Below are 16,993 nucleotides of genomic sequence, written 5' to 3'. Positions count from 1 at the left end.
CTATACTACACAGGGCATTTCTGTCTACCGGGAGATTCTACTTCCAAAAAATATAGAAACACTATAAAATGGTGGGACAAGTATGCAGGCAGTAGAGGAATGTCTCTGAGTCTGTCTTTGGCTTACATGTTCACACACACTCACATATTCAAATGAGCAAGTACTCATATCCATATAGACCTTTCCATACCCCCACATGAAGTCAGAAGAAACAATGATAATATACATTCATTATTTTTATGCTAGGAACTGAGATAATCATGCAAAATATATTTTACTGAATCATAATTCATAATCAGAATGCTGGCTTTTCACTTATAAAAATAGTGAAAAAAATTAATTATAAAAATGCCCAGTTGAGTGTGTTGCTGGCCTTCCCTCTTTCTTTCTGTGCCGATATCGCTCCTGCCAACATGGTGAATGTTCCTAAGACCCGCCGGACGTTCTGCAAGAAATGTGGCCAGCACCAGCCCCATAAAGTGACGCAGTACAAGAAGGGCAAGGACTCTTTGTATGCCCAGGGAAAGCGGCGGTATGACAGGAAACAGAGTGGATATGGTGGGCAGACTAAGCTCAATTTCCGACAAAAGGCTAAAACTACAAAAAAGATTGTGCTGAGGCTTGAGTGTGTTGAGCCTAACTGCATATCTAAGCGGATGCTGGCTATTAAGAGATGCAAGCATTTTGAACTGGGAGGAGATAAGAAGAGAAAGGGCCAAGTGATCCAGTTCTAAGCTGATCTTGTTATGAAGACAATAAAAGAAACTCACCTCCTTTGATTGTGGTTGGTCTTTTGGGAAGGAATAAACTGAAACTATCGAAACATCTAAAAAAAAAAAAAATGCCCAATTGATCACGATTCTATCTTATTCAGCTGGATACAAGATGTTACTCGTAAATCTATATTCGTTCAGTTAAACTGAAGCTTATGTAAGTTGGGTGACAAAATAATATTATAAAGCCAGTGAAGCATATTAGTTGTTATTTTTTATTACCAAAATACTTCAAATTTCTAATATATGAAACAATCTCAGTTAAGTGAGGTGTTGTCAATGAGATGGTAAGTATGACAAAATTCTGTATTCTACTAGTATTTCTTCCATTAGGAGAGGCAGAGAAGGGATGTAAGTAAATATACAGAGTAATATTACATTTCAATAGAGTTCTATGAAGTAGAGGATTGTTGGGAGGGCAGGGTGACCTACTTTGATGTCTAGAACAGGTCAAGCTAAGGAAGTAATATTTATTCTGATATGTAAAGGATGAACAGAGTCACCTTGCCAGGAGGTGAACAGTGATAATCGAGGACTGAGAGAGAAGTTCAAGGTAAATTGAGCATAGAAATAAAGTGAAAAGCTAGATTGGCTTGAGCATGTTCCTACTGTTAGACTGTGTACCTTAGTGGGCAAAGTATTTATTCATAGTGTGGGCAGCACTTAGAAAGTTTCATGTTGATGACATTATCTGTGCTAAAAGGTGAGCCTGTGGGGCTAAGGAGTACCCTAGGAAATGGAAATGCCTCCCCCACCACTCAGTTATGAGACCTGAGAGGAATGAAGGAGCTTCAGTTGCCTAGTGTCTTTTTTCCATTCCAAATTGGTTACTTAGCTCAGATGTCCTTGCTTGCCTCTTAACTTTGAGATAGCAGGTAGCAAGTTATGGCATTCTGCATTTCAAAATGGATATTAGTTCAAAATGCCAGTGTCCTCTCTTATCTGCTAGATAGCCTGAATAAAACTACCACTACCTCTCAGTTGCCAGGACTGGGTGTACAGTCTATGTAAGAAAAGAAGGTGCATTATTTGTAATAGCCAGAACCTGGAAGCAACATAAATGCCCCTCCACTGAAGAATGGATGAAGAAATGTGGTACATTTACACAATGGAGTGCTATTTAGCAGGGAAAAAAAGAAAAAAACAAAATAAAACAAAAACAAACAAACAAACAAACAAAAATCAACCAAAAAAAAAAAAAAAACCCAGTGGAATCTTGAAAATTACAGGCAAATGGATGGAACTAGAAGAAACCATCCTGAGTGAGGTAACTCAGTCACAAAAGACTCATACATTGTTTTTTGACATAGAACAAATGATTACCAGGCTACAATCCACACAAACAGAAAAGGAGGACCCTAAAAGAGACATACATGATCCCCTGAAGAAGAGGAAAGGGACAAGATCTCCCAAGCAAATTGGGAGCATGGGGGAGGGGAGAGGGAATAAAAGGAAGAGGAGCAGAGAAGTGAGAATGAGGAACCAGGAAGACTGAATCAGGCAAAGAATAGAGGGAAGCAAGAAAAGAGATACCATAATAGAGGGAGCCATTATATATTTGAAGAAAAATCTGTCACTTGGAACATTCCCAGAGATCTACAAAGATGAACCCTACTAACAATCTAGGCAATAGTGGACAGGCTACCTTAAACACCCTTCCCAGATAATGAGATTGATGATTACCTAATATGCCATCCTAGAACAAAAGCAGACATCACCAGCTAAACACTGAGCTGAACTCCTAGAATCCAGTTGCAGAAAGGGAGGAGTAATGAGCAAAGGGCTGAGGACCAGGCTGGACAAATACACATAAACTGCTGACCTGAACAAGGGGGAGCTTATGTACCCCAGTCTGACAGCTAGGAAACCAGCATGGAACCTATCCAGACTCCCTGAACATGGGTGTTAGTTAGGAGAACTAGGAAGTCTATGGGGCCTCTAGTAATAGATCAGTATTTATCCCTAGTATACAAATGGACTTTGGGAGCCCATTCCATATAGAGGGATACTACATCAGCCTAGACACATCAGGGAGGGCCTGGGCCCTGCTCCAAATGATGTGACAGAATTTCAAGACTCCCTCCAACCCATGGAAGTCTGCTCCCTGGAGAGCAGAAAGGGGATAGGACTGGTTGGTGGTGGGAACAGGGGAGGGCAGGAGGGTGTGGGAACTGGGATTGACATGTAAACAAGCTTGTTTCAAATTAAATAGAAAAAAATTATCAAAAGAAAGAAAGAAAGAAAGAAAGAAAGAAAGAAAGAAAGAAAGGAAAGGAAGGAAGGGCGAAAAAAAGAAAAAGAAACAAGAGGCTACTTGGAGCCATTCCTCCCATTCTGCTGGTAACAGTAAGTTAATTATTTCTATATCCTAGATTTCCAAATGATAATCTGTCAATAGGAATAGTATTTAAATCATATTGTCATTGGGAGAAACAAATTACTAAATGGTTATACAGCACTTGGATCAGTAGCGTATATAGTTATTAACAAATAAATGCCAGGGGTATCTGAAATGGTTGGACTAGAAAGGGATTAGGCAACTCATAGAAGTAGTCTCTGAGACTTGTTATCCATACTTTTTCAAAAATGAAAAAAAAAAGTCCTCTTATTTCAGTAATGAGCTGTATGTATATTAAGAAGACCATGGACATGAAAGAATGACAAGAAACAAATGAACAAAAGTCTGTATTCTCCAGTGTATCAATGGAGGATTCAAACAGACCAGTGACAAGAACTAAGATTCTAAAAAGGAAGGAGGACCTGGTGAAGGTAGGGATGGCACAGCAATAGATAATGTATAAGCTGCCATGAATGCACACACAGCAGGAGAATAGGCAGTGATATAGACCTGGGTGGATTGTACTAGGTGGCACTTAGAGCAGACCCCATTCAAGTAGGTAGAACTGCTTTAATAGCATTGAAAGAAAGCTGGAATTCTTTAAGTGAGTGTGTACATGTATACACATTAAAATCTATTGGAATAACAAAAAGATAGCTAGTAGATAGAAGCAGTATGCAATGGAAAAGAGAATGGAAATATCTAAAATGGGGTGCAATTATCCTAAGGAAGATGTGTGAAAAATAGACAATAACATCTTGTTTAGATTAGGATTGTGTCTTAAGGACTTTTGTATTGTTGCCATGCATATGCTTAAAAAAATATGTGTTTCATTTTACATGTAGAAAATTGGGATGTCCTGAAAACTACTTCAGATGGTTCACATAATACACTGTACCCACAGAAGTGCCAGACATAGTGTAATACAAGCACTAGGCATCACTGTAATGCAAAGGAAATAACACTGGGTGTAGAGTGGTCAGTCCAATAAATACATAGTTAGGAAACACAGGGGAGGGAATTTAAGATGTTGAGTCTATTCTTTGTCAGTATATGAGCCCGGGTTCTTTTCTGAAAATGAGGAGGCCATGTACAGACCCTGAAATTAATGATTGTGTATAATTTTAGCTGGAGTTCTAGAAGATGACCACGGAGAAAGGATAGAGGATAAAAAGGGTTCATTGAGTGTGATGGGAATTAACATTAGTGAAGAAATAGATGCCTGTGTGGGGGATTTTGTTTGGTAGGTACTCTGAGCTGATGAGTCCTCAGAATGAGAGTGGTACATTAGCTGGTTTATAGCATGGTCTGAGTACTTCAGAGTGGAGGAAGTACATCCCCTCTGTCCCTCACAGTACCATATGCACATTTAACAAAGTACTTCTTTCCAGGATACATAAACACTACTACTATATTCTTTTTTTATATGTGTATACTAGTTTGCACATGAGAATGTGTGTGCATGTGTATGTGTGGGCTGTAAGTTAAACAGGGACGGGAATCTTGCTAGATCACTCTTTCATTTCATTTGTTGAGTTAATCCCTGAACCCTAAGAAGACTAATCTCACTGTCCAGCATACACAGGAAATTCCTGTATCTGACTCCAGGATTGAAAAGAAGATATGACACCATGCCATGCCCACCAGGCATTTATGTGGGTTCTGGAGACCTGACCTCCAATTCTTATACTTTCTCCACAAGCATTATAAATTTTGAGGCACCTCCCCAGCCCACTTACAGAATCCTGAAAATCATTAATATAAACTAACTAGCCAATATAAATAGTCAAATAATTTAGCAGACACTTATCAATTTACAGACCATGCCAAGAAGCATATTAAACAATTTTCTACTACAGACAGATAGAAATGACTTCATGCCCATATGAAGGGTTAGATTAAAGGCTGGCAACAGCAAATATTTGTGAAAATATAAGCCAATTTGAAATTTTGGAACATCACTGTGTTCGCTCAAAATAATATACTCCATTTGGAAGCTATCTGGTTAGTGCTCACAAACTTCAACATACACTATTTTTTTTCTACTTAGAAAACTTTTATTTTTTTATTTTATATAATTTTTAAATTTAAATTAGAAACAAGCTTGTTTCACATATCAATCCCAGTTCCCTCATCTTCCAGTCTTCCCCTGTCCTCTCCACTATCTCCTTTCTACTCCCCAGGGAGCATGAGGCCTTCCATGGGGAATCTTCAAAGTCTGTCATATCATTTGGAGCAGGGCCCAGGCCCTACCCCTTGTGTCTAGGCTGAGGGAGTATCTCTCAACATACTCTGTAGTACAATTCCCAGACATTTGCTAGAGGAAAAACTACACCTCTTTGAATAATAGTGAGCTGACATGTTGACAACAGCCAGTTCACAGTAACCCTAAACTGCATGTAACCTCAATAACACTGAGAAAGACTAGGTTATAATAAATTTAGAGGACTAGTCAACGTTTTGAAGCATAAGCCAATCAGTAACATCCAAGATTACTGAAAGATTTAAACAAGAAATACAAGTATTTGTTCAATGAAAAGTACAGACACAATGACTTCATAATGTATAACAGATAAAATACAAACAAAAGTAGTTTATATATTAATGTCAGGACACTGGCTGCCTATATAGAATGTTCAATGACTCAAGGCACATAAATGAATATTCTACAATGATGGAAATATTACATATCTTGAAGATGTATGTAGATTTGTCAAACTCATTTTACAATGCCCTGATAATATATATTTTTCATTTGTAATTTTTTTCCATGCATATGTGGTGTGTGTGTGTGTCTGTGTGTAGTCCAGATATTGATGTCAGAAATCATCCTTGGTTACCATTTGTCTTAGAGTTTCTTCTGCTATGACAAAACACCATGACCACAAAACAAGTTAAAGAGGAGAGGTTGATTCACTTTTACTTCCTGCTGCTCATCACTGAAGGAAATGAAGACAAGCTCCTGGAGGCAGGAGCTGATGCAGAAACCTAGAAGGGGTACTGCTAACTGACTTGCTTCCCATGGCTTGCTCAGCCCATCCTTTTATAGGATCCAGAACCAGCAGCCCAGGGATAATACCTCGCACCATGAGCTTGACCTGCCTGCATTGATTACTAAATGAGACAATGCCTAACAGCTAGACCTCATGGAAGTATTTCCTTACCTGAGGGTCCTTACTTGGGTAACTCTAACTTGTGTCAATTTGACACACAAAATCAGCTTGACACCAAACACATCACTATTAAGCCATATCCCTTCCTTTATTATTCATCACCAAGATCTCACATTAAAGTTATAAATAACTTTAAAGGTCCTACAGTCTTAAAAAAAATGCAACTTTATAATTTCAGTCTCTTTAAAATACCAAATCACTTTCAAAAGTTCAAGTCTTTCATCCGTGGGCTCCTTTAAAAATGGAAATTAAATTAAATACCTTCTTTAAGAGGAAAGAAACAGTAAACCAAGTAAAACGGAACTCCAACAGTATAAATATAAATAAGTCAATGTCCAGTTATCTGGGATTCACTCAGATCTTCTGGATGTCTCCAAAAGGATTGGGTCACTTCTGCAACTCCTCCCTCTGCAACCCTCTGTCTTCTAAGCTTCAGCTGTCTCTACTCCACCACTACCTCTTTTCCTGGTGGTCGGGTCTTCTGCTGAAAATGGTCTCTACTTTCATCAATAACCTCTCATAGACTCTCTTCATAGTGTCAAGCCTCTACTTCTTTGCATGACCCTTTCCCTTCAGTCCTGGGCCTTCTTCTACTGGTACTGAAGCTGCACTGTCACCAATAACCTCTCCTGGACTTTTACAGTACCAAGCTTTAGCTGTTCTCTATGACTCCTTCATGCCTTCAAAACCACCACCACCTTAGTGACTATTACATATTACCAAATTCTGTTGCCAGCATGAGGTACAAACTTGGCAGCCTTTGGAACACAGCTTCTCCACGCTCTCAGAAAACACTTCTCAGAAGTCTTCACTTCAATGATGCTGTTAATTTCTTAGCTCTAGCTAACCAGAATCAATTACCCCAGTAATATAAGGGTTTCACTTTAGACCACTTCCAGGACTTTGCCCTTTCTGGCTCATGTTATCTTTTGACCTGCTAGATTACAAACTTTTCTTAAAAAGGTTATATTTTATAATTTCTGAATTTAGTTCACTGTCTCATACATTCTAAGTATTCAGTAAATGCTTGTTGACTGTATCATGAGAAATACTTAAAGGTGTATGTGTGTGTGTGTGTGTGTGTGTGCTTGCTTCTTTTTATCTTAATAACATTTGGGTTTATTTGCACACACATATAATTTGGGAAAGATGACAAACAAAAGTTACAGCAGAAAGACATAAAACAAATGGCAATTGTGGATGTTTCCTCTGGAATTAAACGTTTTTATTTAAATTATTCATGAAATAGATTTCTAAATAACAATACTCACTATATACACTATGTAGCGCTAACAGGGTAAATGCTGGCTGTACCTCAGGAACATACTTTTAACAGAAAACTCCAAGACCGGTAACTAATCTCCTTTGAGGAAGATGGTTTTCTTTAACAAGTTGACTGTGTGCAAATTGCTGGTCCACTTTTAACTTGATGACGATAATGGGTAGGTTTAGGTTGGGAACAAAATTAAAGTCTAAAGTCTGTGTCTAAATTATGACTTGCTTGTTCATGAGAAATTTCCTAACTGGGACTGCTTCCAAAAGTGCTTCACCACAGCTTCATGGAATTTTCTCAACTGTTTTATCTGTTCCTTCTCCACACCTCTTCCCTGGTGTATAGAGGCACATCTGTCCGTTTGCTGCCTTATCAAACATGCATCTGTGAGGAAAACCTGACCTCCTAGGCTCAAAACCTGTATGTGATTGTGGCAATAAAGCCCCACTTCCTCAGTTCAAAACATACATCAGACAAGACCAATTACTTCAAATGACTCATAGAAACGAGCCATGCACCAGCAGTCCTCTCAAAGCCTTTGAACTTCCACTGCTTCAAAGGTGTACTAAAATGTGGTTATGAGGCGATTGTCTAAATTTGCCAAATTACCAGTTTCTAAATTAGACATTTGTTATTCTGCATATAACTAGACAAAAGGAAATAAGTGAGATTACCTACAAAAGTAAGAGAGAAATAAAAGAGGGGAGAAAAAGAAGAAAGACACCTAAGAAAAGAAACAGTAAGTGTAAGTGTTCCATTGGTGAGGCTGAAGGCTGCAAAATCTCTTGATGAGAAAGGGCAGGACTGGACTTTAATTAGCTATTTCTATCACTTCTATACTAGATTAAACAACTGGTATTTTTCCTCATTTTTTTTGTACTGAAAAATAATAAAAGATGTTTTTCTAAGAATGTTCAGTGACTTTCTTTCTTAATGAAACTACTGTCTGAAACACTGTCTAGCACCGGGGACTCTGAATAAGAACTCCCTGGTGTTCATTATATGCTCAAAGTGTCAGCAGTGCTGACCCTTGGTCAAACATCATGATCGCCTGTCAGCTCTTCAGGAACACCTGTGAACTTAGTGCCAGACTCTACCTGTTTTTATTCCTTTCCAGGCATATTATCAGAAATTAGAGTCTCCAGTGGAATGGTCTCTTTTTGTGCTTGCCATGCTCCTGCAATACATTTCAGAGGCATTAGCTGCTTCTTGAGTTTGCTTATTACAGACAGATATCTTTAAAATCTCTACCTCTTCTATATAATTTCCCTTAAGAACTATAGGTTAAACAGAGAGCAGCGGATGATAGTGGGTACAGACACCTAAGCATTTGCTTTTTTGATGGTTAATGGTGTTTCTGGTTTGTTTTTTCTTTTCTTTCTTTTCTTTTCTTTTTTTTTTTTTTTTTTTTTTTTTTTTTTTTGTCAATTCAATAAAATATACAGTAGTCCTCCTGGAAGAGGGAACCTGAATTCAGGTATCAATTCCCATCAGCTGCACATTCAAGCATGACTGTGGGTTATTTTTATTATTATTAATGTTTTATTAATGATTGTTCTGAAAGGGTCTAGCCTATAGTGGGTCATGTCACTGCTGGGAAGGTGGTCCAAGGTTTTACAAGAAAGAAGGTTGTAGGATGGGACATAAGGATATATTATCATGGAAAGGCATTTAAGGTGGCCTTTCCACTATTGCTTAGATTGTTAGTTGGGTTCATCCTTGTAGATCTCTGGGCATTTCCCTAGTGCCTGATTTCTCTTCAAACCTATGATGGCTCCCTCTATTATGATATCTCTTTTCTTACTCTCCTCTGTTCTTTGCCTGACTCAATCTTCCTGCTCCCTCAAACCTACCTCTCCCTTCCTCTTCTCCGCTTCTCTTTCTCCTGACTCCCTTTCCCCACCCTTTATGCTCCCAATTTGCTTAGGAGCTCTTGTCCCTTTCCCCTTCTCCAGGGGACCATTTATGACTCTCTTAGGGTTATCTAGTAGCTGATGGAAGCAAAAGCTGACACCCACAATTAAACTCTAGATGAATTCCTTCAATCCATTTACAGATAGGGAGGCATGATGAATAAAGGGGTCAACATCAGGCTGGAGAAACCCACAGAATCAGCTGACCTGAACAAGGGGGAGCTCATACACCCCAGTGTGATTGCTAGGAAACCAGCATAAAACTGAACCAGACCTCCTGAATGTGAGTGTTAGTTAGGAGGACTGGGAAGTCTATGGGGTCTCTAGTAATGGATCAGTATTTATCCCTAGTATACTAATGGAATTTGAGAGACCATCCTACACAGAGGAATGCTTTCACAGGCTAGATACATGGAGGAGGGCCTAGGCCCTGACCCAAACGACATGACAGACTAAAAAACTCCCCATGGAAGGCCTCACCCTCTCTGGGGAGCAGAAAAGGGATGGGCTGGGGTCTGGTGGGGGTGATAGGGGAGGATGGAAGGGTGAGGGAACTGGGATTCACATGTAAAACAACCTTGTTTCAAACTTAAATGAAAAAAAGAAAACAAAAAAAAAAAAAAAAAAAAAACAGGTTGTGCAAGCCATGGGAAACACCAAATGGGCAGCCTTCTCTACTGGCCTTTGCTTTAGTTACTACCTTGATTTCCCTTACTGCAGGGAAGCTGTAAGTTGAAAAGGAAAACCCTTTTCTATACAAGCAGCATATGGTCAGAATCTGTAACTACAATAGAAAGCAAAGTGGGAGCATGTGCATTATTTTGTGCAAGCTGTTCCCTATGTCTCAGTTACCACATCTCTGGAGTGGGTAGAATATAAAGACACCTATACAGAGTTGCTATGAACTTTATAAACAATAATTGATTTTTGAATAGTACTTGTGGCATGTGGTGAACAACATGCTGTTTTTAATGGTTTGTCAAAATGAAAATTGCCTATGTTCCACTTACAGTTTCTGAGGAAATGAGTCAAACAATGGTTTTGGTTTTTTTTTTTTTTAAACTAAGAATAATTTTAGAGAATAGTATAAAGCTTACCTCAAGAGTCTAAGGACTAGTGAGCTATCTCTCTGCCATCCTCTACACTGACCTAAGAACGCATTCACTCTGCTCAAATCCAGAGTATTTTCCAGAATCTATTTTTGCTAAACTTTGCTTCAAACCTTCTTTGCTTCTCAAGAAAAAGAAAAAAAAAAGGAAAAAAAAAAAAAAAAAGATTGTCATACCTGTTAAAACTAGAGGCAAACATTTCCCATGCCTTGAAAATGTACTCCTCTACAACCAATGGGCAGCTTGTAAAATGTGATTTTTATTTAAAAAAAATATATATATATGTATGTATATATATATAATTTTGTGGAACTTAAAAATTGACATCAAGAGAAGCAAGTTAAGTCCTTAGTTTAAGCCTCTCACTTTAGGGAGCCTTCCATTAAGCAGACATGACATAGTCTTTGCAGGATGATAGTCAAGTAGCCATGAATTTGGGCTACACCAGCAGAGTCTATGGGTTGCATTTCCTAGCAGTGAGCTCATTTTCATGAATAGGGAACACATACCATATGTATCAATATTCTCTCAATTCAAAATTACTAAGATAACAACTAACACAATGACTAGTTTATAGCAAACTCTCAATAGAGACCCTTACAAAAAGTCTGCTCAATACAATGTCATTGCTAAAAGTGCAGGCATCATCTTAATTTCTTGTGCAAATGAGGATGAGTCAAAGTTCACACTCATATTTAAGTTTAGCTCTGACACTATAAGTAAAGCTAGGGACACAAGTTTTATCTTGTCCACTTTGTGCTATCCAGCTCTTGTACAGGAAATGGAGTGTATTTAATATTGATGACTCTGTGTGTGTCATTTAATCGTCTCTATTGATTGGATTTCATCAGAGTGTGGGGCTTGGACAGAGCTTTGATTAGACTGCAAGGTTTCTTTGCTGCTTTCTTTTACCCAGCACCATATCGGTGTACCTTCTGGTGTGATATCACTTTCCCAATCAATATCAGAAAAAAAGCCTTGCTCACAGGCCACTAGGAAAAGAGAGAAGGCATTGCCTCTAAGTCCCCTTGTACACATAGATTAAACCTATCCAATTGAAAAAGGTTTATTACATGTTTTAGAGCACAGAGAGGGAGAGAACAGACCTGAAGGAGTCTCTGTAGACTCCTAGTGTAATTTGCAAATCATTTTTTATTTAAAAGTGTCAAATTTTCCCTTTTAATGTTGGTTGACGTTTGAGAATGGATCATTTTTATCAGCGAATTTTTACAGTTTTAATCTACTGGGTTTTTCTCCTAGATGTAATAATAGCCCATAAATATATTATTTGGACAAATTGATATCTTAGACAGACTATGCTTGTCCAAATTCATTTTGCATGGATTTTACTGCTGTGAAATGTCCACTGGGCCTCCTTGACTAATCTTCCTCTGAGACAAAGTTTATTTTTCTATTTGCAAAAGTATTTTTTTCTACCAGGAGTCTACAGAGCTCAGGCTCTGGATTAAATAACACAAACTAAGAAGCATTGAAGCACACATAGGTCTTGTCTAGGTTCATGGACTTTGTGATGGTATCTTCATTCAGACAGAGGAAAAAGCTCTGCTAAACTGTTTATTTATATCTCTTCTATGAGCAAGGAATATTCAGGGGAAGTCAGTTGCTGGTACCTGGCCGGCCAGGACAGTATTGAAATTCCTGGATGTGGATGAGTCAGTCCCAACTATGTCAGACAATTTTAAATAATCAATATTATGGGATTTGGAAGTAGCGTATCCTATCGTGTAAGCTGGAAAATTCCCAATTGAACAAGGCACTTGGAATCAGCATATTGAGTGTTCCTTCTTAAGAGGGAAGTGGAGTATTCTTCCCTGAAGGAGTGTGGATAGACACAATGGTAAAAACTTCCTAGTAATTCATTCCCACTACTTTCTTATTTTCACAATATTCTTACTTGTAACGAGTACGGTTTTTCTGCCTGCCGCTGCCTGGTCTTGTCCTGCCGCCGCGCCAGCCCCAAATAATGCACAGAGACTCTGTATTTGATATTATGCTATTGGCCAGGTACTAGTTTCTTATCAGCTAGCTCTGCCTTAGTTATTAATCCATTTGTGTTAATCTATGTATGTCCACGTGTTCTTCTTACCGGGAGCTGGCTGCCGCATACTGCTCTCTCCAGACTCTCTAACTTGACTCCTCCTTACTACTTCCTATTTCCTCCTTGTCTCCTAGTCCCTCCTATCTTCCTTTCCTATTGGCCAACAGTGCTTTATTATTAACCAGTATGAGAAACATATACAGAATGACATCTCCCATCACTTACTCCCTGTAATTTATCATCTTCTTAGAATATTTATATATCCTGGTTCCATTGTCACAGGTCTCATACACTTCTCAGGCCTTCTGAGACCTATATTCAGGGGATCTGGGTTGGTCCAATGCTAGTTTCCCAGATATCAGTCTGGGGTCCATTAGCTCCCCGTTGTTCAGGTCTGCTGTCTCTATGGGTTTCTGTAACCTCATCTTGACCACTTTTCTTATCATTCCTCACTCTCTGCACTGGATTCCAGAAGTTTGGCTCAGTGTTTAGCTGTGGGTTCTGCTTCTGTTTCCATCAGCTACTAGATGAGGGCTCTAAGATGACAAATAAGGTAGTAATCAATCTCATTATCAGGGAAGGGCATTTTAGGTAGTCTCTCCACTATTGCTCAGATTGTTTGTTGGGGTCATCTTTGTAGGTCTCTGGGCATTTTTATAGTGTCAGTTTTTTCTTCAAACCTATAATGGCTCCCTCTATTATGGTATCTCTTTTCTTGCTCTCCTCTAATCTCTTGCCAATTCAATCTTACTGCTTCCTTATGTCCTCCTCTCCCCTTCTTTTCTCCCCTTCTCTTACTCCTAACTCCCTCTCCACTCACTGTCCACCCAGCTCCCAATATGCTCAGGAAATCTTGTCCCTTTCTCCTTCTGTGGGGGATCTTGTATGACTCTCTTAGGATCCTCTTTGTATCCTAGCTTCTCTGGAGGTATGAATTGTAGGCTGGTGATCATTTGCTCTATGTCTACAATCCAGATATGAGTGAGTACATAAGATGTTACTATATTTATTATGGGTTACCTCATTCAGGATGGTTTCTTCAAGTTACATCCATTTCCCCACAAATTTCAAGATTCCATTGTCCCCCCCTCCCCGCACTTAGTAGTATTCCATTGTCTAAATGTACCACATCTTCTTTATTCATTCTTCAGTTGTGGGCCATCTAGGTTGTTTCCAGGTTCTAGCTATTACAAATAAAGCTGCTATGAACATAGTTAAACAGATGTCTTTGTTGCATGGATGTGGATCATTGGGGTATATGACTAAGAGTGTAATTGCCAGGACCTGTGATAGAATGATTCGAATTTTCTTGAGGAAATGCCATACTGATCTCCAAAATGGCTTTACAAGTTTACACTCCTACCAGCAGTAGAGAAGTTTTCCCTTCTCTCCACATCCTCTCCAGCATAAACTGTCATTCCTGTTTCTGATTTTAGCCATTCTGACAGGAGTAAAATGGTGTCTTAGTGTTGTCTTGATTTGCATTTCCCCGTTGGCTAAGGATGTTCAACACTTTCTTAAGTATCTTTCAGCCAATTTTGATTCCTCTATTGAGAGTTCTCTATCCAGTTCTGTACCCAACTTTTTAATTGGATTATTTGATGTTTTTGTGACTAGCATCTTGAGTTCTTTGTATATTTTGGAGATCAGCCCTCTGTTGGTAAAGATCATTTCCCACTTGTGAGCTGCTGTTTTGTCTTGTTGACTGTGTCCTTTCTCAGTTTCAGGAGGACCCATTTATTAATTATTGATCTCAGTGTCTATGCTACTAGTGCTATGTTCATGAAGCAGTCTAGTGTAACAGGGGTACCTCCCAATTTCTTTTCTAAGAGTTTCGGTGTGACTGAATTTATGGTGAGGTGTTTGATCCATTTGAAAAGTTTTGTGCATGGCGATAAACATGGTTCTATCTGCAGTCTTCTATACATCATCATCCAGTTATGCCAGCATCATTTGCCATTTGTTGAAGATGCTTTCCTCTTTCCATTGCATATTTTTAGCTGTTTTGTCAAAAATCCGGTGTTCTTAGGTGTATGGTTTAATATCAAGATTTTCGATTTGATTCCATTGGTCTACCTGTCTATTTTTGTGCCAATACCAGAATGTTTCCAGGACTGGTTATGTTAGAGCTCTATGTTAGAGCTTGATGTCAGGGATGGTGATGCCTCCAGAAGGTCCATTATTATACAGAGTTGTTTGGGCTATCCTGGATCATTTTTACTTTTTTAGTTTTTCATATAAAGTTGAATATTATCCTTTCAAGGTCAGTGAAGAATTGTGCTGGGATTTTAATGGGGATGGCATTGAATCTGCAGATTGTTTTTTGAAAGACTGCTATTTTCACTATATTGATCCTACCTATCTCAGAGCATGGGAGATCTTTCCATTTTCTGGTATCTTCTTTAATTTCTTTTTTTAAAACACAAAATTCTTGTTATATAGCTCTTTCTCTTCTTTGGTTAGCATTACCCAAGATATTTTATGTTGTTTGTTGCTATTGTAAAGGGTGATGTTTCTCTGATTTCTTTCTCAGTTCTTTATTGTCTCTATATATTACGGCTACTGTGTTTGTTTGTTTGTTTGTTTGTTTTTCTGTTAATCTTGTGTCTTACCACTTTGCGAAAGGTGTTTATCAGCTGGAGGAGTTTAATGATCCCTACTGGAAGGCCTCACCCTCTCTGTGGAGTGGGTGGGAAATGGGATGGGGTGGGGGAGTTGGGGACATGGGAGGATGGGAGGGAGAGGGAACTGTAAAATAAGAAAAAATAATAAAAAATAAAAAATAGTGTTTATCAGCTGATAAAGCATGTGCCAAATCTTGTTTTTTTTTTTTTTCAAACAAAAATTTTTTGGAGCACAGTTACATCCACTTTTTTGCCTGGTATTCTTGGTTGCTTTCTCACTGTTAGGAATGTGTGATGGGAAGGATGTGACAAAGTAAAACCTTATCTGACTCGTGACAAAACAAAAAAAAAAAAAACATTTACAAACATTTTCTTTTGATCTTTGAAAATTGGGTTTTAAAGATCAGGCACACAAATTTAACTGTTTAAAATAGAATTTAAAATTAATATTAAACCAAAGGTCTTGCAGATTCTTATCACAATATTAGATTATGAGTAGATGTTTACTGAATTTAATAAGATAGGATTCTATAGAAAAGCCATAAAATACTATATAAAATTATAGTATAATCAATTTGACATGAATGCATTTTTTCCCTCTTTTTCTATATTTAAACCCAATGAACAGGAAATTATAATTTTGTTTAAAGCCATTTTTAAAAATCTTTCCCACACTATTTTAAAACCACCATTAGTTGCAGGTTTAAGTGCTAAAGAGTTTAGGTCTAGTGTCCCTTGGCAGAGCTGGGAGCTGGGACTGAACAAAACTGTGCATGTAGTAGGGAAGGTTCCCTCTATTGAGCAGTGTCTCTAGCTATCAATAACATTCATTGCTCTATAATCATAAAAAAGAAACTGATGATGAAGAGACCAAGGCTCAGAATTAATCACTTAGGGAATGATAGTCCCTTTCATACCTTGAAACCTTGTTAAAATACCCAGTGGTTATCACTGCAGTTGGGGTCCTGTGGCTCACAGACTACATGTTGTTTATACATAAGATTCAGTAGAGATTTGAGAACATGTAAGACAAACTCTCTCAGAACAGACCTGTTACACTTGATTCATGTCTTGTGTTAGTGTTTCTCTGGAGGGACAATTTCCTGAGAGAAATTAGAAAATATTTGGTTTCACACATTTAAGTCAGTGGTTGACTGGAACAGTTTCTTTGGGTTTGGGGCAAGCCGAATGTCTTGGTAGACACTTCCTACTTTTCCATGCTGGGAACGATCTTTTACAGTTGTCTGTATCTTACTTAAGCATTGTCCACTGGGAAACTGAATCTTTAACATAGGAACTCCCCGGCCGGGGGACTCTTCCTATTGAAATCATTGGATGTATTGAAAATATATTTAGTAAAAATCTGTTAAAACAAGGAAAAATAATCCATATTTTGTTTTTGTTCCTTCAATATGTAAAGATCTGAGGGAAAACTTCCTGTCACAACACCATAGTCAGAAAGAAGACCCCAAAATGCTTTCATTCCCTGGGGGAAGAATAAGAGCATGGATTCAGAGAATTCTTTCTGCTGTGCCCAGCACTGAACTCATCTCTGGGACAAACTGCTGTGCTGTAGAATAGCACTTTACACTGTGTTTATATATGTCATTATGATTGATTTAATAAATAAGCTGAGTAGCCAAAAGCTGAACAAGATAATGTTAGGTAGAAAAGCAAAACTTAGAATGATGGGAGGAAGAAGGGTGTAGTCAGGAGTCATTGTGGAGATAC

The 16,993-nt window shown here is 38.3% G+C and overlaps 1 protein-coding gene across 1 annotated transcript; it reads left to right on the top strand.

Annotated features, from left to right (window-relative positions):
• Positions 1-373: 373 nt before the first annotated feature.
• On the top strand, positions 374-792 carry LOC127222546 (60S ribosomal protein L36a-like). The gene has a single exon (XM_051184734.1). It carries the CDS (start codon positions 414-416, stop codon positions 732-734), a length of 321 nt encoding a protein of 106 aa, XP_051040691.1. The 5' UTR covers positions 374-413; the 3' UTR covers positions 735-792.
• The last annotated feature ends 16,201 nt before the right edge of the window (positions 793-16,993 follow it).

The sequence above is a fragment of the Phodopus roborovskii genome, unplaced genomic scaffold, assembly GCF_943737965.1.
Source record: "Phodopus roborovskii unplaced genomic scaffold, PHOROB, whole genome shotgun sequence".
Classification (NCBI taxonomy): domain Eukaryota; kingdom Metazoa; phylum Chordata; class Mammalia; order Rodentia; family Cricetidae; genus Phodopus; species Phodopus roborovskii.
Note: the sequence above shows the minus strand (reverse complement) of the source record. Positions and strands in the feature narration are given on the sequence as shown.

Excerpts from the sequence above, each read along its gene's own strand:
- LOC127222546 (XM_051184734.1), top strand. The coding sequence starts at position 414 with ATGGTGAATGTTCCTAAGACCCGCCGGACGTTCTGCAAGAAATGTGGC.